This window comes from Cnephaeus nilssonii (assembly GCF_951640355.1).
Source record: "Cnephaeus nilssonii genome assembly, chromosome: 19".
NCBI classification, from domain to species: domain Eukaryota; kingdom Metazoa; phylum Chordata; class Mammalia; order Chiroptera; family Vespertilionidae; genus Cnephaeus; species Cnephaeus nilssonii.
The window spans coordinates 28,585,033-28,609,208 of record NC_137090.1 but is presented as its reverse complement, the minus strand read 5'-3'; the positions used below and the strand labels follow the sequence as shown (position 1 = coordinate 28,609,208).

General features: G+C 45.4%; 2 protein-coding genes across 6 annotated transcripts in view; both read right to left on the bottom strand.

The window, feature by feature from the left end:
• The window catches only part of CA10 (carbonic anhydrase 10), a 387,612-nt gene that overhangs the window by 143,415 nt on the left and 220,021 nt on the right, over positions 1–24,176 (bottom strand). The gene's annotated exons all lie outside the window — the stretch shown is intronic.
• LOC307115360 (kunitz-type protease inhibitor 2-like) lies at positions 12,951–14,404 on the bottom strand (the record flags this gene model as incomplete). The annotated part of the gene is made up of 1 exon (XM_079798590.1): positions 12,951–14,404. Exon 1 carries the CDS (start codon positions 13,704–13,706, stop codon positions 12,951–12,953), a length of 756 nt encoding a protein of 251 aa, XP_079654716.1. The 5' UTR covers positions 13,707–14,404.

Sequence of the window (24,176 nt, the reverse complement as noted above, 5' to 3'; positions counted from 1 at the left end):
TCCAGAGTGTTGGCAAAAGGCCATGCCGGCCAGGCCGGATCAGCCGACCTGCCAGAAGCGGGTGAATGGGGTCCAGACTCTGGAGTGGACCCTCCAGCTCCAGCCAACGGCAACAGCTTTGCTGATGTTTTCTGCCCATGTTTGGATGTACAAAAAGGAATCATGTTCACTTTGGTGTACCAGGGACCGAGGGGCTGTTTTCTGGTTTGCTCATCCTTTTTACTTCGGCAGCACACCTGGTCTTTCTCTTCTGTTCTCTCTGTAAGGAACAGGGTGAAGCCCAAGTGTGCTCCCTATGGAGGGAGGGGCAAGTGAAACTTTCCAATAATTGCATCTTCTGAGCCTCAGGGCCAGAGACCTCGATGCTCCCAGAGCTGAACCAGATGATAAAGATGCTGTTAACATTTTAATGCTATGTCTATGCACAAAATCCTGGAGTCTCAGCTTCAAAGGTGGAAGTATAGCCATGACCATGGGCTCAACCTGCCTCTCCAAACTTATCTTTTTCTACTTGAGTGAGATAAACAACAATCACTTATTAAGGCATTAAGATTCTTAGGCACTGTGCTACACTTTAGAGACAATTATCTCCTTTATTCACTCCAGTAACCCTTCTCTAAACTAGTCCCATCTCTTTCTTTCCCCTCTGCTGCCATCACTCTAAGTCACCCTTCACCTGCCTTATGTTTTTTTCTAAGTACTTACCACCATTGTGCTAGAGATTATTATGTATTTATTTTTATTGGGCACTACTCTCCCAAAGTAAAATGAAATGTCAGAAGAGCAGAAACTGCTGTTTTGTTTTCATGACCACTCTATCTCTTACACTGCAAGCACATAATAGGTGCTCAATAAATTTTTGTTGGTGGATAAGCAAACAAATCCATGAGTTAGGGTTGACTACCCTTTTACTGAGGAAGAAACCAAGCATTTAAAGGGAAAGTAAATTACCTAAGGCAACATATTCAGGATGAGGCAGAGGGTCAACCTGAGCCAGGATTTGATCCCAGGCCAGGTGATTTCAAAGACATGTCTTTGAATGCATTCTTTCTGAGCATCTCCACTCTGGCAGGGCTGGGATTAGGGCGACGCAAGTGCTGTACCTATCCCTGTAAAATTTAAGGGGGACACAAAAAATCCAGTAATCAAATTAAATGATATTTTAATGCACTATTTAAAAAAGTAAAAAAATTAATGTCAGCCACGGTGAACAAAACTTCAAAATTAAACATAAAGGATCAGTATTAGTGCTTTTTTTCCTTCTGCCTCAGGCTCCCACGTGGTGCAGCCCAGGACTGATCCATCTTAATTTAAAATGCTGATGTTCTCCTGACCCCTGCCTGAGCTCTAGTCACAGCTCTGTGCTGAATCACTTACTCTTCAGGCATGCTTTTCCTCTGGGCCTTTGTGCACATGCTCCTGGAACTGAGGATATTTGTCTCTGGACCCATTTGCACTTTTGTGTGTTTCACAGGTCTCTAGTAAGCCACCGTAGATTGGTCACGTACCACCCTGTGGCATCTCTCACGCATGTTCTGACTCCACAGATTCCGACTTCCCCATCTCGCTGACCAATGGCCACAGGGAAGCGGGTGTTGGCATCACTCCAGCCACCAGAGCAGAGTGTCAGAACCACCGTCCACATTGCCATGCTCTTCAATTATTGCACCGTTTCGTTGCATTTCCCTTATTATTTTGTGAACGTCAGTGGAAAGCAGGAAAATGAAAGAGCTGAGTCTAAAAGTGTAAGTCTTACAATCTAATCGGATTGAATCAGAAATGGAAATCATTAGACATGCCAAAAGCATGCTTCCTGAGCCTCCACCAGACGCTTGCTGCCCCTGTCTACCCACAGCATGTCCACATGTGGAAGAACAGGATTAGAGAATGTGTGAAAAATGCTGAAGACATATTATCAAAGAGTGTGTCAAAGGGCGATGTTTACTCAGGTTCTGATGCTTCTTAATTTTTTTTGGTTCTGAGAATGTCTTTGTAATATCATTATAATTATTAATCTAGAATCGACTCAACGCCAGGCTCTTTACATTTAGAACTCGTATAATCCTCATAACAATTCTAGGAGGTAAGCGCTTATATTACCTGTCTTGTCTATTACATGCAAAGAAACTGAGGCACAGAGAAGCTAAGTAAACTTGCCCAGGGTCTCATAATGAGCTAGCGAGTGTCAGAGACAGAATGTGAACCCAGAGAGTCTGACTCCAGCATCCCAGCTTTTCGTATACCAAACCTTTTATATGATATGTATGTAGTCTATTGGACTTCATGTATTTTCACATTTGCACATATTCACTTGTTTTTGTTCTTAATTCCATAGCATTACATCCAGAAGTAGTGCCTTGCCTGGGAGCCTCCTGCATCTTTTCTGGCCCCAATCCCAGCCTTTGCCAAGGCCCAGAGGAAAAGCGACCTTTCCATGTTGCCTTCACGGACATGCCACCAGCACCCTGTCCTTCCGGGAACGCCCCCCAGCATTTCTCTCTCCATCTCTGAAAGCACTTGATTGTCCTTTCACTCTAACACGTGGGATCTCCCTTAATCGATTGAGAGGATTCCCTCGTTGCATGAGCAGAACAGACAGTAGCAAGTGCACGCTGAAGCGGGGACAGAGGCGTGGGATCTTCCTGGGACAGGTGGCCTCACAGCTCCTGGGAGACCTAAGGATGCCGTGGGTTTCCCATGGCCTTCCCATACAGTGGACGGAAAGCAGCATAAAGTGCTATGTAAACATGGAGGAAGCGAAGGCACTACCTCCTGAAGAGCGCAGCAGGAAGTGACTGACGAGAGCATCCTTTTGCAGATATGTCCCTTCGGGGACACCCAACAAGGCGTGTCATTCACCTGGTGGAATGAGCACCAGGGTAGTTCCAGGAAATTCCACCTTCAAGTCTCAACCAGACCTAGGATGCCTGGAGGTGCGGAAGGCAGCTTTGTATGTAATTGTATGTAAAATATGGACAACGACTCATGGGGTTGTTGTGACACTGGATGAAAGAAGGTATGAAAAGGCTTCATAAGCTAAAGCAATGAGGGGCGAGGAGGTGAGCGCATTTCCCCTGGGTGGGTTTCCTCATGCCAATCCGTATCTCGCATCCTTAAAGCCCCACTGTGTTGGACACTCTGCTTTACCCCTAGGTCCTGCCTCCATCCTTCCCACCTGCCTCTGCTCTGTGAGGCTGACCCTTATGCTCATCGTCAGCTTCCCTGCTCTGGCCTCTGGTTGGGTGTAGTCAGTGGGGGTCCCTGGCAGGAGACTGGAGCAAGGAAGAGGCATGAGGCCAGGGAATTTATCCCATTATCTCCCACTCTCACTCCCAGGGTCACTGTGTCCCTCAACTGAGGTCACTCCTCCCCTTAAGGCAGTCCTCTGTACCGGGCACTGTCCTTCAGTTGTCCCCATAGGTCTAAGGACAGTGACAGCCAGTGCTGGGCAGTGCACTCTCCCTGTGGGTTCTCTCCACCCTGCACACACCTATATACACAGTCCCTCTACTAGACCCTCCCCAAGTTACCCTACTGTGCGCTGTCATTTCCTAGGGGACCCTTGTGGATTCACCTGCTTAGCTTGAGCATGAATGACACAGGAGAATGTGTGTCTAGGTGTTCAATGCCTCACTCAGCCTAGGAGTTCAGTGGCTGCTGTTTCTCCCGCACCCCCTCCTATCAGCTCTGTTCTACTGGGCCAGGAATCCAATGATTGCTTTTAATGAGCAAAATTGCAGACTCAGAGCACAGTAAAAGCTCTGTGCCAGTACCAGCTGGCGGGGGCCCAACAGAAAAGGCTGTAGCAGCCCCCTTGATGGCACAGGACCCAGGAGGGCTCCCGGATCCTATCACGTGGCCAGACAAGCCCCCTTTCAAGAACTGCTCTGCAGCACTTCTTGGTTCTTCCAGATTCTCCTGACACACAGAGCCCTGCTGGAGGGTCTAAGTGATTTTACAGCAATGAAGACTGTAGGCAGGAGAGATTCGTGTTATTCATAGGCTGCCCCCCACGGATGTGTTCTGAATCCTCCCAACAGCCCATTGCAGCCTCCCTGCAGTTGGCTCTTTAATTTTTAAAGCGTTTGAATTCTTTACCAAGTTTATAGCTTCGGTGACTGTACACATTCGTTATATACATGATTGCTGAAGCCTCAATTTCTGCTCCCGAGAAACTCCAGCTCTGTACGTGTGGGACTGACTGTCAGGGGCTGGGCTGGGAAGAGCAGTGAGGTGCTGAGGTGGTTGGTATTCAGGGGGGGGGGGGGTGGTGGTTGAAGGATTCTTCCTGAGACATCTTGTAAAATCAGCTCCATGCAAATAAAGGCAGCAGCCAGGAGCTCCGTTTAAATGCTTCATGCTAATAACACATAGGAAAAGGAGTCACGGGGGAGGCAAATGCAATTGCAAACCAGTGCAACCCCAGAAAGACCACACAGGGGACGGAAGGAGAAGGGAACTAGCAACTGCCCAGGTGCCTACTAGGTGCCAGGCATTGTGCTAGATGCTTCCATTAGCAGGTTGGCATTCCTACTCTCACAGCGGCCCAGTGAAGTCATTGCCATCATCACTCCACTCCACAAGGGACAGCATTTCCTGGCAGATTCTGGTTCCATTTCCAGGGACATTTGTAAAGTCTGCCTTGATAGACAGTCCTCCTGACAATGACCATGAGACAACCAACCTTACATCTCACTTACATTTTTAGGCTCCAGAGATGGAAAACAAGGACCCTATTCCTGGAGAGAAGTTTTGAACAACTGAAGGCAGAAGATGCAGTGTGAGCTACGCAGCAGTGGAATGAGTGGCATTGGTGAGAAGTGAGCTTCCTGCCACTAGAGGTAATCAAGCAGAATGGGTCTTCTCTAGCAATGATTCATGCTCTGGACAGAGGCTGGATGATTCTGAGGGCCTTTTCAGTTCTGAGATCCAAGGTTTTGTGAGCGATAGTGGCAGAGCAACCAGCCTCCAGGGAGGTTCTGGGGTGGGTAACAATCTAGCCTCCTGCAGGGAGAGCTGCTGAACTCGGGCAATCTGGAGTCAAACAGGTTTGATTCCTCTTCCCCTCCATTAGCGCCTCCACTGCAAGGTGCCGTGAAGAGTTTTGGGTTTCCGGCTCCCCACTTTGGCATTAGCAGGCTGTCCATTCTCACTGGTGGATCCCAGTGATGCCAACACCCTAGAGGTGAGGAGAAACCAACGCACCCAGTCCTCCTCCTATCAACACTCTTCCCAACATGACACAGAGTAAGAGCTTATTTTTCAACAGCCTTTGATGTGTTGTTAAGCCTTTACCCTCAGGATTATTTCTTGTTCTTCCTCTCTCTTTTGTTCTCCCAACTTTCAACCAGCTGATTAAAATTCCAGTTCAAATGAAATACTCTTTCAAATCGGGCCATTCAGAATGAAGGAAAAAGTACTGGGTTTACTAGAGGTCTAGCACTTTTGATTAATCTTTAATTAATACGTCACTTTAATTTTCAATGCTACTTTTAAGACACAGAGCTATATTGAAACCTCAAACTCATTATCTTATCATTTTCAAAGGCAGGACTGTCTCCCAGAGAATAAAAAAAGAGTGCTGGGTAGTCATTGCTTCTGGAAGTCGACTTTGTAAAAATCTGCCCTGATAGACAGTGGTATATACAGAGTGGACAGATTATTATGATCTCTGAACGCATAATAATCTGGCTACTCAGTGTGTGTATGTATGTATGTGTGTGTGTGTGTGTGTGTGTGTGTGTGTGTGTGTATTAGAGGCCCAGTGCATGAATTCGTGCATGGGTGGGGTCCAGCCAGCCTGGCCAGGGGGAGGGGACATGGGTGGTTGGCCAGCCTGCCTGCTGCTCGAACTCCTGGTCAGAGATCATAGTAATCTGGCCACTCAGTGCATATTCTCCCCAAAATGTATATACACTTTAACAGTTGTATAAAGTGTATACACATATACTTTAGCTCAATTTTGAAAATGAAATGTATTTGAATAAACACCGCCTTTATAATTATTCAAAGTGTGTATGCACTTTTTGGGGACTATATATATAATCCCCAAATGTTTAGAAAAAAATATATTTTCTAAACGTTCTAACAAGAAAAAAGAAATAAAAGATCTAACAAGAATCAGCTGGGAGAAAGTTATTGTAATACAAGATAAAATAATATTGTGCCATGTTAACAGTAATTTATCTTTGTTATTTATCCTAATCATTTTATGTTTTTATTGGTGTGCTACATAGCCGAAAATGTGGTTTCTAATTTAATTTCCACCGCTGAACACAGAGAAGCCACTGGAGGCACCACAATGATGAAGGAAGAGCCACAGTAAGACCACAGAAAAGGATGCAAAGATGATTTATGTAACTTTCTTTTTCTGTTTGCAGTTCATTAAGTCACTGTCTTCTCGCAGTGACCAAGTGAAAATTAAAGTACTTCAGAGGAGAGCTTGGGCTTCGGCATCATTAGAGGAAGAGAAATGGGTGCCTCGATGAACTTGACTGCAGAAATCTATAGAGCACAGCTTAATCAGCCTCCACATTGATCTCAGATGCTCAGAGGCAGGCTTCAGATTGAACACATCTTTTCAATGCATATTCTTTCCCTTTGAAACACAGCATAGGATGCATGAGAACGACTTAGGGATTATCCCAGACTTCGATTTCATAGCGTGAAATTGCACGTAGCACTTTCCAGGTTTTCATGGAAAAAGGGGAAGAGAACAGACGCTCTTCCTGGAGCTGCCTCCTTCCTTGGATGCTCTGTTCAAGCTCCCGAAAAGCCCCATCGGTGCAGTAGCGATCATTAAGAAGAAAGGAATCCTGCTTGCTGTCCAGATGATCATTATACAGTTGGGCCACTGATGTGTCACTTCCTTTTCAAGTGCAGGTTCAGAGAGACTCGCAGCATCTATGTCCCTGGGCTGGCCAGAAGCTGTGAGCAGCATCCTTTCCTGTAGCAATACATCATCTCCCATCCTCATGGGGAGGGGGAGCTGCACACGAGGCAGGTAGCCAAGGCATGAAGGCTTTGGTGTCAGACAGGCTTGGCCTGGAATCCTTGCTTCTCCGCTTACTGTGAGTCCCTGAGCAAGTTACTTTAAATCAGTTGAGCTCCAGATTCCTCAACTGCTAAAAGGGGCTGATGAAGTGTGTCTCATATGGTTTTCCAGGAAATGAAAGGCTGTCGTTGATGGGGACAGAAGGTAATGGCAGCCATTGCGCTGTCATGCAAAAGCAGACTTTATTGGGGAAATTCACAAGCAGAAATTTACTAGCAAGACTAGTCCCCCATTCTCTCCTCTGCCACAGAGTGTGTCAGGGGGCCACGTTGGCTGGACACAGTGTGAGGCTCTGCTCTGGAAATGGGTCCCACCCCTCTGATACCCTATCCTTTTATAGGTAAAGTGTGAGAGAGGTCTCAAAACAATTTGGTCTTGTGCTGCAGTGGCTCAAGAGAGTTGTAGATAAGCATCGTGCAGCTGGACATTAGGTTCTCAGGGGGTGTTTATTCCTGGGATGATGTCAGCTCCAACTTGTGTGGAGTCTAAGCCCCTCCCACCAGAAGAGAAAACAGTCAATCACCCCGAGTAACATGTGCTGGAGACATAGAGGCTCTTTGAAGAGAAGGTGGCGAGGTTGAACCTGGGTTGAGGCTGTGCCTTGAACTACATGGTTGAGAAGAGAGGTCACTTCCCTTTGATGATCTATGTTGTGAGTCAAGGTTTACCTTGGGTTCACTGCAGCCCGCCCCTTTCAACCTGCTCTCAGGCTCCCTCCTCTGCCACACCAGGAGTCCAGGACCAGCACTGAAATCAAACTAACACCAGGCAGGATGTAATTAGGTTCCTGAGGAAGGTGTTTTTTTTAATTTTTTTAATATATTTTATTGATTTTTTACAGAGAGGAAAGGAGAGGGACAGAGAGCTAGAAACATCGATGAGAGAGAAACATCGACCAGCTGCCTCCTGCACACCCCCCACCGGGGATGTGCCCGCAACCAATGTACATGCCCTTGACTGGAATCGAACCTGGAACCCCTCAGTCCGAAGACCGACGCTCTATCCACTGAGCCAAACCGGTTTCGGCCTGAGGAAGGTGTTTTTGTTGTCGTTATCTTCCAATTCAATAAAATAAGCATTTACTTTGTACCTCCTAGGCGCCAGGGAATGTAACAGTGGGAGGGGGTTACCCACAACAATAATTCCTAACAGTTATTGAGTTTTACTGCCTGCAGGCAGTACTCTAAGCACTTTATGTATTTTATATAAAACTATATCTAGCATATAATCCTGCCTTGGAGTTGGGTGGGGAATCGGCCACTTAGCCAACTGAATGGGCAGTGCTAGCATTAAGTGCCATAAGGATGTAAAAGACGGAATGCTACTGGAGCATAGAGAAGGGCTGTGAGGAAGGTAAGAGGCGACACTGGAGCTACAAGGGTAAGGATTAGCCAGGTAGAAGAGGGATGGAAGGAAGAGCACACACAAGCCAGGATGCTTTGAGAATGATGGCGATCAAACCCAAGGAGGAAGAAAAAGAGGAGGAGGAGTAGAAAGGAAAAAAGTGAAATAAGATATAAGAGACTTAGATTCCCAGGCACCATCAACACAACTCTCATGCAGGTTTTCAACACATATATTTCAGTTATTGACTTAAAAGGGACCGTGAGAAGCAAACAAACAGGAACACTACAGACTTTGTTGGCGTTGCCTAAAAGCAAGGCATCCTTTCTCTAGTCTGCAGGTTGGCTTTCCTTCTCTCACCTGTCATTCCTGCTTGCCAAGGTAAACATACCATAAAGGAAAAATGTCTTTCTGTCTGCCCAAGATCTTATAACCCCTTTGAAAAAGGTACCAGAATCTAGCACACAGGCAAAGTTGATGCTGTAAAGAAGTCGGGTCCCTTGGGCTCCTTCTTTGCAGTCAGAGCTCACAGGATGGAGACAGACATGGACAGGTGGCTGAAGGGCGGAGATGAGGCAGCACAAGGACAGGGCACATGCCACACGAGTGACCCAGGTCTTTTCCACACTGGCCTGCAGGGTGCTCCTCATAGTACCCGTTCCCACTAGGAAGGGAAACACTCAGATGGAGAAAAATACACCAGTTCAGTTCATTCATTATGTGCAGTGCCTGTGGACACCATGGTCAAGGATCTCCCACTGTATCAGGAACATGGACATGCAAAAAGTAATAGTATATTTATGTGTGCGGGATGGTATAAAATTGTGGGGACACAAAGCAGTGAGACAACTTGTGGGGTGAGGATTGACAGGGAGAGTTGCAGGAAATCCTCCCCAAAGGTGAACATACTTGAGTATGAGAGAGAAGGAGGAGCTGTTTTATGTTTTCATTCTCATTGTATATATTTAGTTCTTTCCATTGGAGGGTGTTACCCCGGGAGTAAAATACCCAGGGTAATGAAGGAAGAAAGGGGGATGTGAGTCTGGGAGAAGAGGTGGGAAATGAAATATTGTGTGAACACATTTATAATGTCATAAGAAATGGAACATAGCCCTGGCCAGTGTGGCTCAGGTGATTGGGCATTGTCCCATGCACCAAGAGATTGCTGGTTTAATTCCCAGTCAGGGCACATGCCTGGCTTGTGAGCTTGATCCCCTGTAGGGGGCGTGCACATGCCTGGCTTGTGAGCTGGTGCCCTGTAGGGAGCATGCAGGAGGCAGCTGATCAATATTCCTCTCACATCAATGTTTCCATCTCTCCGTCTCCCTCTCTCTCTCTTGAAAAAAAAAAAAAGGAAATGGGAACATATATACTGGTTTGAAGTCAGATGTCTCTCTCTCTCTCTCTCTCTCTCTCTCTCTCTCTCTCTCTCTCTCTCTCTTTCTTTCTCCCTCTCTCTCTCAAACACACACACACACACACACAAACTTAGGGAGAAAGTCAGTGAAAAGATTCAGGTTAGTGCTGTGTGAGGTTCAAGCCCTTAGGAAAATTCTTCAAGGAAGAATCATTGAAAGCAGAATAGGGTGAGAAGACCTTAGTAAAACTTTCCTTGCAAGTTAAGTTTCTAGAAAATATATGTCCTCTTTCAGCATTATCATAGCACCTGACATGGGGAGGACCTTTCTCTATAAAGTTAACTGGGGGCAAGGACAGGAACACAAACATTGGGCAGATGCTATGTATATGTAAAATTTCATTTATTTCTTATGACATCCTGTAATCCTATCTAATAAAAGAGTGATATGCAAATTAACTGTCACTCCACGACAAAAATGGTGGCGCCCATAGCCACAAGGTGGCGGTGCCCAGTCCTCTCAGGCCCACTGGAGTCCCCAAGTCCCAGGGAGGGCTGCCGCTGAGAGCTGGCAGCGTAAGCGACCTGGCAGAATGCTGCCCAGAGGCCCTCCTGACCCTTTATAAAAAACAAAAACAAATTTACTCCCCACTGAGCGATCCCCTCCCAGCGGCAACCTGGGCTGTCAGCCTGGGCGGGGGCCGCACTCACCCCCACGGAGCGATCCCCTCCCAGCCGCAGCCTGGGCTGTCATATGAGGGCAGCTGGGGATGATCGGGCCAGCAGGGGAGCAGTTAGGCATAGATCAGGCTGGCAGGGGAGTGGTTAGGGGGTGATCAGGCTGGAAGGCAGAAGTGGTTAGGGACAATCAGGCAGGCAGGCGAGTAGTTGGGAGCCAGCAGTCCTGGATTGTGAAAGGGATGTCCGACTGCCTGTAGGATCGGGCCTAAACAGGCAGTCAGACATCCCCCGAGGTGTCCCAGATTGGAAAGGGTGCAGGTTGGGCTGAGGGACACCCCCCCCCCGCAGTGCATGAATTTCGTGCACCGGGCCTCTAGTGTTGGATATGAAAGGCTAGATCCAGTTCACCATTGACTGGAAATATCTATTTTGATTTTAGAGAGGAAGGAAAAGGGAGAGAGAGAGATAGAAACATCAATGATGAGAGAGAATCATTGGTTGGCTGCCGCTTGCATGCCCCCTACTGGGGATCAAGCTTGCAACCTGTGCAAGTGCCCTTGACTGGAATTGAACCGTGACCTCCTGGTTCATAGGTCGACACTCAACCACTGAGCCATGAGGGCTGGACAGTGATTTGGACTTTTAAAATATTTTGCCTAAGGTCATGCAACTGATATAAGTCAGGCCTCTGTTCCAATGTGTAAGTTTTGTCTATTCTAGAATGCTGCCCTGAAAGCATTAGCCAACACCATTACTTTAACAGGCAGGATTTAGACTGTCATTATTTCAGTGTTATTGAAGGCTTTCCATTGTTTACAACTTCCAATTTTTTTTTTTGAGTCTAGTCCATAGGAGGCTAGATTTTTGGAGATCCTAGCCAGCTAATTATCTAACAGACATGCAATATAACACCTGCTCTTCAAGTTATTATTTCTTCTCCCCCGGTCAAGGACTAATTTAGATGATTAAAGAATCTGTATATTCTCAGACTATGAAACCCTTCAAGGGATATTTACCACCACTGATTTAAAAATAGAAATGCAAGTTTCTTGAAGCATCTTATCTTATCAAAGTATAATGAATCACTGTGCTTAAAACGCGTATGAAATAGGTGCTGCAGGTATTACCATCTTCATCTTACATCCATCCATCCATTCATTCATTTTACAAATATTTATTTACAGATTTTAAAATTCTAAGCCCCAGAGAGATAGTTGATAAACCTCCAAGTCTTCTAAGTTAATGAAAGACTAGAATCAGGGCTTCTGGGATCTGAATTTGGGCATTTTCTCACTAAATTGTCTTGCTTGCATCTCAATTGTAGTCTAGGCCTTTTGGATACACATTCTTGATGCACTAGCTGATTTATTCTATTGTAGGAAAGATCTTGGTAGAACCAGTACTTCCTAAATCAACTCCCACTTGCCTCCAAACCCCCATGGAAATGTGGTTGTTAGTAATGCTGTTGCTTCAGAACTCCTGAGAACTGCCACCAAGTGGCTTGAGCACTAACTCAGTGACAGTGGATGGGGCTGCTTAATTGCTGGGAGGAGCTGAATGCATTTATTGCTCAGAGTGCAAGAGCCTTGTTTCTTATTTTCTTTAAAGACTGACAATTACTTTCTGGAATGACTTGATGCATTATCAAAACATTCATAGAAATTCAACGAAACATTCCATAACAGAGCAAGTCACCCCCTATCTTTAGATAGAAAACATTTCTACAGACACACCCTGTACTTCTCAGACAGAAGATGTTGGAAAACACACAATTCTGCTCAGGCCAGTCTATGGATGAGCTCTGTGGCCCTGCTCCTGCCTAACCCCTGCTCCACTTTCCCCATCAAAGACAGGATCCCTCTTGCCCATCCATCACCATTGTGTCCTTTATTGGCCTCTATGAATAATAAAGTTATCTTGTTTTCATGTCTTGATTTTTTTTTAACCCCTACTAAATTGTGTGCTTTCTAAAGGCAGAGCTCTTTTTTATTAACATTTGGAACCTTGATACCCAATACAGTGCCTGCCACAAAAGCAGGCACTCAAAAAACGTTTGTTGGAGGAAGACACAATGTATTAAATCAGGGATTCACAGTTCTTGGTTAATTATGCCTTCATTGTTTTTGTTCTTTTTTTTTAATTTTAAAAGGGGACACCCTTTTCATTAAACTTCTACTCTTTACTCTCTTCCTTTCAGAATTCGAAATAAAACAGCACGCCAAACTTTTGCTCCTGCTTACGTACAAAACAAAGAAAACTATTCAAGCATCACTTTTGTGATAGGAGAGAAGGTGAAAAGTTTCACCATAACCAAAGAAAACTGTACCTGGAGGAGAGAAATCTAAGGGGCACTGATTCTAGTCTGGGGCCAGGCCATCCCAACGTGAACCAGAGCCCTCCTTGGGGAGGGTTTCCAAAGCGAACCTGCCTGGGGGACCAGGAAGCAGCCTTCTTAACTTCTGAAGTAACAAACAGAGCGAAAGCCCTAATGATCACAACACAAATCCATCTATTTTAAACAGCATATGGGCTTTCTGCAGCTCTCTTCCCACCCCTTCTCCAGGTTTTCTTCATCAAGAGGGGGTCCTCATCGTCCCTGGAGCTGCAGAAGGTGAGGTCAAACTCCACCCACCCCATCACGACCAGGTAGAGCAGCCCGTAACACACCAAGAGGAGGAGGATCACTTCTAACAGCTCCGCCAGGTCCTTGGTGATGCTGTGGGGCGGGGCCGGGTAGGACCACGGGCCAAGGCAGCGGCTCATGCAAGCCTCCTGGGAGAGGTAGTTGTTTCTATTGCCCCAGCACCCTCCATAGATAAATCGATCACAGGAGTTGTTCTTGGCATCAAAGTACCAGCGTGGTAAGGATGCGTGGCAAGGCCCGGTGGCCACCCTGGCAACGCAGTATTCTTTGTAGTTGAAAACATCGCTGGAGGGGCCATCAAAACCCTGCCTTCTGGGGACACTTGGGCCAGAGGAATCTGCCAGGTTCCTGCTGGTGGCCGCATCGTCCATGGTGCTCCCTGGGATGCCAGCACACTTCTCCAGACACTTCTCCTTGGTCAGGTAGTTATTGCCGTTCCTACCGCAGCCTCCATATACAAACTGCTGGCAGGACCGGCCGGTGGCATTGTACCACCACCTGTGGAGGGAGGCCAGGCATCTCCCCACCACCTTTGGAACTCGGCAGAAGTCGTGGATGTCGCGTTCTTCATTGGCCGCCTTGGCCCCAACGAGGAGCAGCGATGCCAGCAGGGCGAGCAGCGCCATGATGGGCTCCACGGGGTCTCAAGTTCAGGTGCGGATGGATGCTCGCTTCCAAGTCTCCGGAAGCTCCTCTGCTGTCCGGACTCTGCCTCCTCCGCTCACAATGCGGGAGAATGGCCTCACTCGCCCCTTTGCCCCCAGTGACACTCAGGGACTCTCCACAGTTCAGAACGGAGCCACAGGTCCCAATCAATGCGGGGTGGGGGCTGGAGCCAATGGCCGCCTGGGAGGAGCTAGCGCAGGAGGTGGCAGTTACCTGCTGGGGAGGGGGCGGGGCGCACAGAGCGCAGGCGCCTGGCTCTTGATTGACTAAAAGAAGCAACAAGCCACGGGCTTTACATATACCCAGTGCTTTCCTACCACGCACAGAACTCTGTGGTCCAAAGGCTCTACCTTACAGAAGAGGTAAGGAGACATGTCAGTGATGTGAGAGCAAAGCATGGGATGGTTCATCAGCTACTAGGCCAGTCCCCACTCTGGTCCAAGCACTAGCTGATGACTAGGGATGAAAGGAAGGACAGGGTCCTGGAGGAACCTAGAAGCTTGGTAGGAAGAGGCTGGCCTATTATTAGGAAACTAAAGAAATCCAAGGGCCTAAATGCAAAGGAAGACTGAAACTCAGAAAACTCCAAAAAAAAAAAAAAAAAAAGTATACAAATACAACCCTGGTAGAGGAATCCACATGCAAATCAATTCTGGGAATTAGCAACACGAGCAGTCCATGAGCAATGGGGTCCTTAACATTTAGATGAAGTGCTTTGGTCAGAGGGGGTGGGAGGGGACTGGCCTCTCCTGGATAACTTATTCCTTACACGGACCCCAGAAAGTAAGCACTGGATCCTTGTACAGATACAAACTTGGGGCCTTAGGAGATACCCACCAGCTTTGGCATCTGGCAGAGTTGGATCTGGGGTCTATTACTTAACGGTGTGACCTTGGACAAATCGTGGCAAGCCTCAGGATTTTCACCCGTAATAGGGGCGAACGGCAGTACCCACCTCCCTGGTGAGGCTGGTAAGGCACTAATTAGCAGCACAGTGTTCAACGTAGAACCCACGAAGGGTTGGCTGTTTCTTTAGTTTAAGACCACACAGTAAGGGCCAAGGCAGGCTTTCACTCCCTACCCCCCACCCCCATCCTCTTCATTCCAAAGCTCATACTTTTACATGCTCTCTGCTTTTCTGGGCAAAATGAGTGATTTGATATTAACTGGGTAGCTGATATGGGCCAAAAGGCATTATACAACTCTTGTGATCACAGTATTTGGGCATTTCTGTCCCAACTTGAACTGTGAACCAAATCTTCTCTCTCTCTCTCTCTCTCTCTCTCTCTCTCTCTCTCTCTGATCACAGTATTTGGGCATTTCTGTCCCAACTTGAACTGTGAACCAAATCTTCTCTCTCTCTCTCTCTCTCTCTCTCTCTCTCTCTCTCTATATATATATATATATATATATATATATATATATATATATATATATTTATATATATATATATATATAAATAAAATAGTTCCTTGTGGCTATAGTAATAAAAATTAATAATGAGCTAGTAAATGACAGATAAAGGGAGGAATAAATTAGAGCTCTTTCCCATGTTTTTGACGTTGGAGAGTAATTCTACACCTGAAGACAGGAGGATGACTTTAGTTTGTGTCGGAGTTCCTGGCGATCATATAAGTACAGAGGAAAGTATAAATGGGAAAGACATCACAAAGGCATCGTCAATAGGAACTGACTACACTCAGGACAAGCCAGGAGGTTTTTTGAGCAGGGAGGCAAAACATCAGAACCACAGTGCAAAAATGTATGGCGATTACTCCAGATTCCTTAAACAACACAGATCAATACCGAAACCAAAGCAGCAGCAGAGGCAGGCCTTGGGGAGAATGAACTCACAGTTTATGTCAAGAAGCAGAACGCAAACCAGGGCTGGGCCCACTTCACGAGACCCTTGTGGCTGCTTGGAAGTAGAGCTGAAGTAATATTTGAAGGACTCAGTGAGAGCAGTAGAGACGGATGGCAATGGCCTTCATTCTCAGCAGCCAGGCTCCTGCTCGCCCGGAGAGGACCAGATTCTTATATAACATAGAGAGCTCTTTGCCTGCCCTCAGGAAGGACATGCTCTCTTGGTTCCTCCCTCTCCTTTTCCAAGGCTTCACCCTCCCACCCCAGAACCAAGTCTTCAGTCATGTGTCATTTATATTTGCCCTCCAGGACACTTATCTGTGTGGGCAAAAGTAGGTTTACAGTTGTGAGTATGAGAAACACAGAGTTTATTCTTGTATTATTATTTATTTATTAATTACTAGAGGCCTGGTGCACGAAAATCGTACATGGCCTGGCAGGTGATCAGGACCAATCAGGTTCCCCGCCTCTCTGCTTCCTCCTTCCCTTGCTCCCACAGTGCCCCACTGTCGCCACCTCCTGGTGGTCAGCACATGTCATAGCAAGCGATCAAACTCCCGGTCTCCTGGTCGAACTCCTGAGGGGACACTTTGCATTTAGCCTTTTAGATATATAGACTAGAGGCCTGATGCATGAAAATTCATGCACTTGGAGGGAGGGGTTTGTCCCTCAGCCCAGCCTGCCCACTCTCACAGTCTGGGAGCCCTCAGGGGATATCCTAAGCCGCAGTCTGGCCTCTCTCTGTGGGAGGCAATGCCCCCATCATGCCACTGCTGCTGCCACTGCTGGCCACTGCTGAGCCTTGGCCCGGTCCTCACAGCAGCTGCTGCCATGCCATCTGCAGCTTGCCTAGGCCTGGGGCTTGGCCTCAGCCCGACCCTTGCAGCAGCTGCCACCATGCCATCTCATGAACTTTGAACTCGAGAGAAAGCAATATATAACTGACCATGTCCGAAAATGGGTTCAGGTAGGAATATTCCTACTTTGTCTAGAGTTTGTCCTTGTGATTTATTGTCATTGCAAATGCTGGCATCATGGGAAACTGTCTTCAAATTAATTTAAATGGGAGGCCAGTGTCAGACGGGGACAAATCAATTCTTGGAATCAGAACAACCTCTACTTCCACAGATCCTGTTAATTCTTTAGCTTTGATTATGTTAGGTCGCAATCTTTTGATAATAAATCTAGTACCATTACAAAGACCCCATTTACTATTAACTATTAAGATTTCTCAGTAGCATGATGATTCCCTACTTTCAATTTTAATTTATGACATGGCATTCCTGAAAGAGTAATACTATTAAGAAATTCAATAGGGCCCTGACTGGTTTGGCTCAGTGGATAGAGCGTCAGCCTGCGGATTCAAGGGTTCCAGGTTCGATTCCGGTCAAGGGCATGTACCTTGGTTGCGGGCACATCCCCAGCGGGGGGTGTGCAGGAGGCAGCTGATGGATGTTTCTCTCTCATCGATGTTTCTAGCTCTATCCCTCTCCCTTCCTCTCTGTGAAAATCAATAATATATATATGTATATATATATACATATATATGTATATATATATATATATATATATATATATATATATATATATATATATGTATATATATATCAATCAAAAAGAAATTCAATGGGAATATTTTCCTTTTCAGCATCATCTGTTGAATCGATGGAATCATCACTCAAATAGGTGTGAACATCTCCATTGAGTATATCCAAAATTTCTTCATTTAATTTATGAACAAGCTCATTTTTAGGACAAAGAATTGTACGTTTAGATATATTTTTAATATTATACACACACACACACACACACACTATTCCCAAAGGTAGCTTCAATAATAGATCTGTTAAAAATCATTTCATGGGGGATTTCAATAATATCTATTCCTAAATGAAAATTGCCATCAAGTTTACCATCTCCAAGTTTTATTAACTATTCACTATAAGCAGACTCCTCTGATCTCATATTTGTTTTAAGAGACAACTTTCTGAAATATCCCCAAACACTACAGTACTTTAAATTCGTTTGTACTATGGCTGATCGCATAGCATGTGGCACAATACTGAGATATTGTCAAAAATCCCTTCCAAAAATGAGAACTTTCCCACCAAATGCAACATTCAAATTCATAATTTCTCTTAGTAATCTGTCTATGGCATTTATAGCATGACTGGATGCCATGGTGCATTCATCAATAATAAGAAGTTGGGCATTTTCAATGGTTTTAGCAACTTCACTCTTTATATTGAGTCTAGAAATTGAAGTTTCATTTAATGGAACTGGTAATGAAAGGTTCTTCCACTGAGAAGTAAATTTGCAGCAATTCCTGTAGATGCTGGGTTAGGGGCCGCTGGTGGTTTGAAGGCTCGCCACACCCCCGATCGTGGCAGGGGGTCCCCTCATGGTGACTGGTTGTTTGGTCGTTTCGGTCATGACGCTCTTGGCCTTTTATTATTATGACTGTATTACATATTGGTATCATTTTTCTTATCTTTCTTCTTCTTTCATCTCCTTACTTATGTTGTAGCTAGGTAATAGTGGCGGTAATTTAACCAACAACCCATCTGCAGGTCATTTTCCATACAAACAACTAGGAAACTTGCCTTTGCCTACCCCTGTATATACCGCCAGTTGTATTTCACAGCCCCCTTTCGGGTTTCATGGTCTCCACACATATCCATGCGACTGTTATTGTCTCTAAGTCTGGCTGCATATTTTCTAAGCCACCTCTGTGCATAAGAATGCACCTTCTTTGCTGGTAAACATTTTACTGAACGGTGCCCCTGGTACTGCTTCTGGTGCAGATCTGGCTCTTCTGGAGGGGAACTTCTAATGTGAGTGTTAGAACTCACATCCACAAAGAAGTCCCAGTAAAGAGGCTAAAGAGCAGGATCTGTATACAAGGTTTCGTGGGGAATTGGATGAGGCCGTGGTTCATTCCACTGTGAAGAGTGGGCACCTTGGCTAGTCTTGAAAATCACCAGGCAAATAAGGGCAGAAGCTCCCTCCAAGCAAAGGACACAGCATGGGTTGATTTATTATTTTGGCTACTATGTCAAAACACTTTGGCAGCAAGAAGCAGAAAACCTGGACTCGAACAGCTTAAATGTAAGGAGATTTATTATCTCACAGTGCAAGCTGTCCATAGGTAGGCAAGGCTCCAGGCAGGGTACAGCAGGGCTCTGACCCCACTTCACTGTTGCCCTACCTTCCTTTGCGGGTTTTGCTTCATCAGCGGTTCCAGACATCACAGGCAGGCATGCCCGTGACTAGGGAAAGAGCAGGGACTTCCCCTTTTTAGAAGCAAGGGAACATTTCCCTTCAGTGCTCTAATAATTTCTCATCTCACTGGCTTGAATGCCTGGCTCTAAGCCAGTCACCTTTAAGGGGTGGGAGATGACCATGGTGGTGTCTTACACTCCTTGGGACTTGCCCTCCCCTCCTCCCCCCGCCGCCCCCCGTGAGTGGTCACGTTCCTGAGAGAGGCGATGTGAATAAATTCAGTACTGCATCATCGAAGAGGCAGAGAGCAGATTTTATGTGAGCAGTCAACAGAGCCTGCTACCGCCACTCCCTGAATATAAGATTTTTTTATTTTGGAAGAGAAAGAACCAAAATGAAAACAAAGCATGCTATTACTTGTACAAAAGGACCAGGCTCAGAAGAGGACTGTTTCTGGGCACGGAACTTTGGTTATGGCCAGAGGGACACAGTCATAAAGAAAATCTGGAGATTCCAAGAGCTGGCTGCCCATGGGCTATCGGTTGCAGAACTATCAAAACATCTCTGTGTAGTCATTAGACATGACTGGCGTGACTGAGCCCTGCCACGTCACATAACTCTGTGCTACTCTCGGAGTGTGTGCAGTGTCAGGGATGACAGTCACTGTGGTCTGCACTATGTGTGGTTTTGAGGCTCCTAGATTTACTTGTTGGAAACACATCCCTATAAAAGATACAGCACCATCGGCATGAAACTCTCGCATATGCACTTACAAAGAGAGCTAATCACTTATTTTTCAGGCATCTGAAACCATTTTTGTTTTTAGTAAAAATTACATCAATAAATCAATAAGTAATTAAAATTTAAGCATTCAGTCTGAGAAGAATAACAGTATATGGAACCCTATAACCCAAAACGCTGTCTTCGACTGGCTTTCTGATTTTACACACAAACCTCTGAGAGACAAACAAAAATGCATTTCTGTTGCAGCAAAATGAGCAGAGTTGGGGGTGCAAATGGGTTATCTCCAGAGATTAAGCCAGAGGAATGCTTATACACAGCTTTGTTAAGTTACATACAAAGAGTAAGTACTGTGACTGTATCCACTGCTGAGTACCCATCGTTTTTGCACTGAAGTTGGGGCTGACGGGAATACTGAGGTGGGCAGCCAAATTCACCCAGAGACAAGTGAAGGTATAAAACCAGCTGCAGAAGAAAGGAACCATGGAGACATCTGTAGCAGCAGTCTGTTCCCTGAAGTCACTGGGTAAACTCTGAGTATTTAGCACATTCCTAGTGGATAGATTGGGAGTGGAGTGAGTTGCTATGGGAAGGAGTTGTTCACTTAAAGAGAGGTGGACAGGTTATGATGTGTGTGGGCCCCTAACACTGGGCTCAGAAAACTCCTCTGATAACGCTCTAACCACATAGCCTTTAACTAACCTATTGCATTTGCAAGACAGGACAGACTCTTATTTAGTCACTCCAATTGCCTTCAACACTGGTTCAAGACTTCATCTGGAAGGGACTTTTATTTTATACTAGAGGCTCGATGCATGAAATCTGTGCAAGGGTAGGCCTTCGGTCCCAGGGCTGCCAGCACCAGCTTACCTCTGGCACCCGGGACCCGGGCTTCCCTTGCAGCCCTGGCTTCGTCTGGAAGGTTGGCCGGAAGGATGTCCGGTCTAATTAGCATATTATGCTTTTATTATTATAGATTTTTAGGTTTAAAAATATTTTATTACTAGAGGCCTGGTGCACAAAATTCATGCATGGGGGAGGGGGTGTGCATGTGTGTCCCTCAGCCCAGCCTGCACCCTCTCCAATCTGGGATCCCTCGAGGGATGTCCGACTGCCCGTTTAGGCCTGATCCTGGTCCCGGTCCGACGGGCAGTCGGACATCCTTCTCACAATCCAGGACTGCTGGCTCCCAACCGCTTGCCTGCCTGCCTGATTGCCCCTAACCGCTTCTGCCTGCCAGCCTGATCATGCCCTAACCACTCCCCTGCCAGCCTGATTGACGCCTAACTGCCCTCCCCTGCCGGCCTCGTCACCCCTAACTGCCCTCCCTTGCCAGCCTGGTTGCCCCCAACTGCCCTCCCCTGTAGGCCTGGTCACCCCCAACTGCCCTTTTCTGCTGGCCTGGTCACCCCTAACTGCCCTCCCCTGCTGGCCTGATTGCCCACAACTGCCCTCCCCTGCTGGCCATCTTGTGGCAGCCATCTTGTGTTCACATGGGGGCAGCCATCTTTAACCACATGGGGGCGGCCATCTTGTGTGTTGGAGTGATGGTCAATGTGCATATCACTCTTTTATTAGGATGGTAAGGACACTTGACATGAGATCTACCCTTTTAACACATTTTAAGTGTACAATACATTATTGTTGACTATAGATACTGTGTATAGGTTTTTGTTTGAGTACCTGCTTTCAATTATTTTGAGTATATACCTAGGGATGGAATGACTGTATCATATGGTAATTTTATGTTTAATTTTTATGAGACTCCACCAAACTTTTCTACAGTGGCTGCATCATTTTACATTCCCACCAGCAAGGCAGGAGGGTTTCAATTTTTCCCTGTCTTTCCAACACTTATTATTTTCCACTTTTTTTGGATAGTAGTCATCCTAATGGGTGTGAAGTGCCAACTTATTGTGTTGCTTTTGTTTTTATTTTAAATTTTTATTGTTGGGACTATTACAGATGTCCCTCTCTTTTTTGGAGGGGACTTTTAAAGGACAAATTCCAGATTTCTGCTCCAGGGAAGGTTAAACGAGAATCATGCAACACTGGTTTACTTTCTTCCCATATGAAGTCTCTTAGGAGCCAAGGCACCATCCTTTGTCCTTGTTATCTGAGACATGTGGGTCCATCTTCAATAAAAACGTTCCTGATGCAACTCAGGCCTAGAAACATTCTCCAGCTGTATATATCATCCTTTCCCTACAACGATATACTGAAGTGATTCTACCAATGTTATTTAATTTTTTACAGTGTTGCTTTAAAAAAGATGAAAAGATCTCAATAGTATCTTTAGCAGGATGGGGGTACAGTTGTAGAAAAATGAAAAAGTCAGAGAGTCCTTATTATCTGGGTTTTCATGACTGGAGTCTCAACAGAGTTGCCAGGTTTTAGAGAGAAGTGAGTTCCCAATTGTACCAACATACTCATTACTGAATTGACCACTTAGAAAAATCAGTCCCCATTCAAAATCAGTCCCCACTTAATGCTAGCATCTTCGTCAACATCATTGCAAATCTCTAGTGGATTCTTGTAAAATGCAGTCTTATAAATATACTTTGTAAGTTGATTATAAAATAAATTTTCAGATTTTCCAAAAAATGGAAGATTTTACGAAGTTTTTAAAAAAAGGAGCTGTTGAAAAACTACTGAATCACATGCAGAATTATTGGTAAATAATGTGGCAGAAACATAACTAGGCAGTATTTGAGGACGAAGAAATACTTATGGATTTCGGCTTAGGCATTACAGAAGAGAATGCCATGCATACCAAAAGTCTCAAGGAATATTGATAAAAATCCTTGAATTTGGGAATAATAATGCTCTTCATTATTATGTTGAAAAAGTCAAACTTAATGTGAAGTATGCTCTGAAATCATGTGATTTTGTTGGAAAAATTAAACCGGGGGGCGGGGGGGGGGGGGGTTGGAGAGAGGGACGGGAGGAAAACACATTTCATTCTTCATTTTAAGAATTAGTGCAGTCATATTTAAAACCTATATTTTTCAAATTTAAGTAAACCTCACTTATTTTCATAATAAAATCTAAGCCAAAATATTTTAAAAGAAATTTGGTCTCCACTTTAAGAGAATTCATGGAAATGGCCCTTTCCAGGTATCTCTGATGTTAAATAAGACAGAATTTCTATAAATGTTCTCTTTTCACTGGACCACATGATCTCATATGAGACTGGAAGTGCCCAGCAGAAAGCATATGGTACAGAAGCACAACTTTGTCCTTGTGGTGGTGTTAAAATATGTCCACACATTTTTGAGTGCTCCTCTCTTCAAAAGACAGTCTAATTCATCTCTTCTTGAGTGTGGGTGGATCATGGACTTGCTTCTAACAAGTAGAATAAAACAGAAGTGATAATGGGTATAGTGGGTGGATATCTTTCTCCAAAAAGAAAATTCATGTCCACCCAGAACCTCAGAACCTGACCTTATTTGGAAATGGGAACATTAGTTAAGATAAGGTCATTGTGGATTAGGGTGGGTCCTAATGCAATGACTGGTGTCCTTCTAAGAAAACAGGGAAGATAGCTGTGCTCAGATGGAGGCAGAGCCTGGAGTGGTGCATCTGTAGACCAAGGCATGCCCAGGGTTGCTGGCAGCTACCAGAAGCTGGGAAGAGGCAAGGAAGGAGTTCTTTCTTAGAGTCTTCAGGCCCTGATGACACCTTGACTTTGACCTTCTCACCTCCAGAAGTATGAGAGAATACTTTCCTATAGTTTTAGGCACCCAATTTGTGGTACTTTGTTATGGCAGCTCTAGAAGACCAGATTGGGATGACTTTAAAGACTACGTTATAAAAGGCACTACAGCTTCCTCTTGGCTCATTCTCGCTTGGATCTCTCACTCTAGGGGAAGTTAGCTACCACGTCATGAAGATATGCAACAGTCTATAGGGAGGCCCCCATGGTGACAACTGAGGACTCCTGCCAATGGCCATGGGAGTGAGTCATCTTGACCTTCCAACCCCAGTCAAGCCTTTGCATGACTACAGCTCCGGCCCACATCCTGACTTCATCTACCGGAGAAACCCTGAACCTGAACCTGAACCCCAACAAAGCTGCTTCCAAATTTCTGACCCACAGAAACTGTGTAATAATAAATATTCATTGTTTTAAGCCACTGAGCCTTGGAATGATTTATTATTATTATCATTTAAAAAATGTTTTTATTTGATTTCAGAGAGAGGAAGGAAGTGGGAGATAGAGAGAGAAAAAATATCAGTGATGAGAGTCATTGATGGGCTGCCTCCTGCATACCTTCTACTGGGGATCGAGTTGCAATCTGTGCATGTGCCCTGACCCAGAATTGAACTGTGACCTTCTGGTTCATAGGTCAACGCTCAACCACTGAGCCATGCTGGCTTGGCTGGCATGATTTTTTTCTGCGGCAGCAAACAACAAATACCTTTGTTCCCTCATATCTAATTTCCCCACCTCCAAAGTTCCTGAAGATCCAACTGCAATCAAAACACACTTAGAAATGAACAGAAATTTCTTCTCCCAAGGCTATTAAAATTCTCCATAACTTCATTTCCACTGCTTATCCACGTTATTTCTGGTAGATTCAAACGTGAGCTTGTTTTCTTCC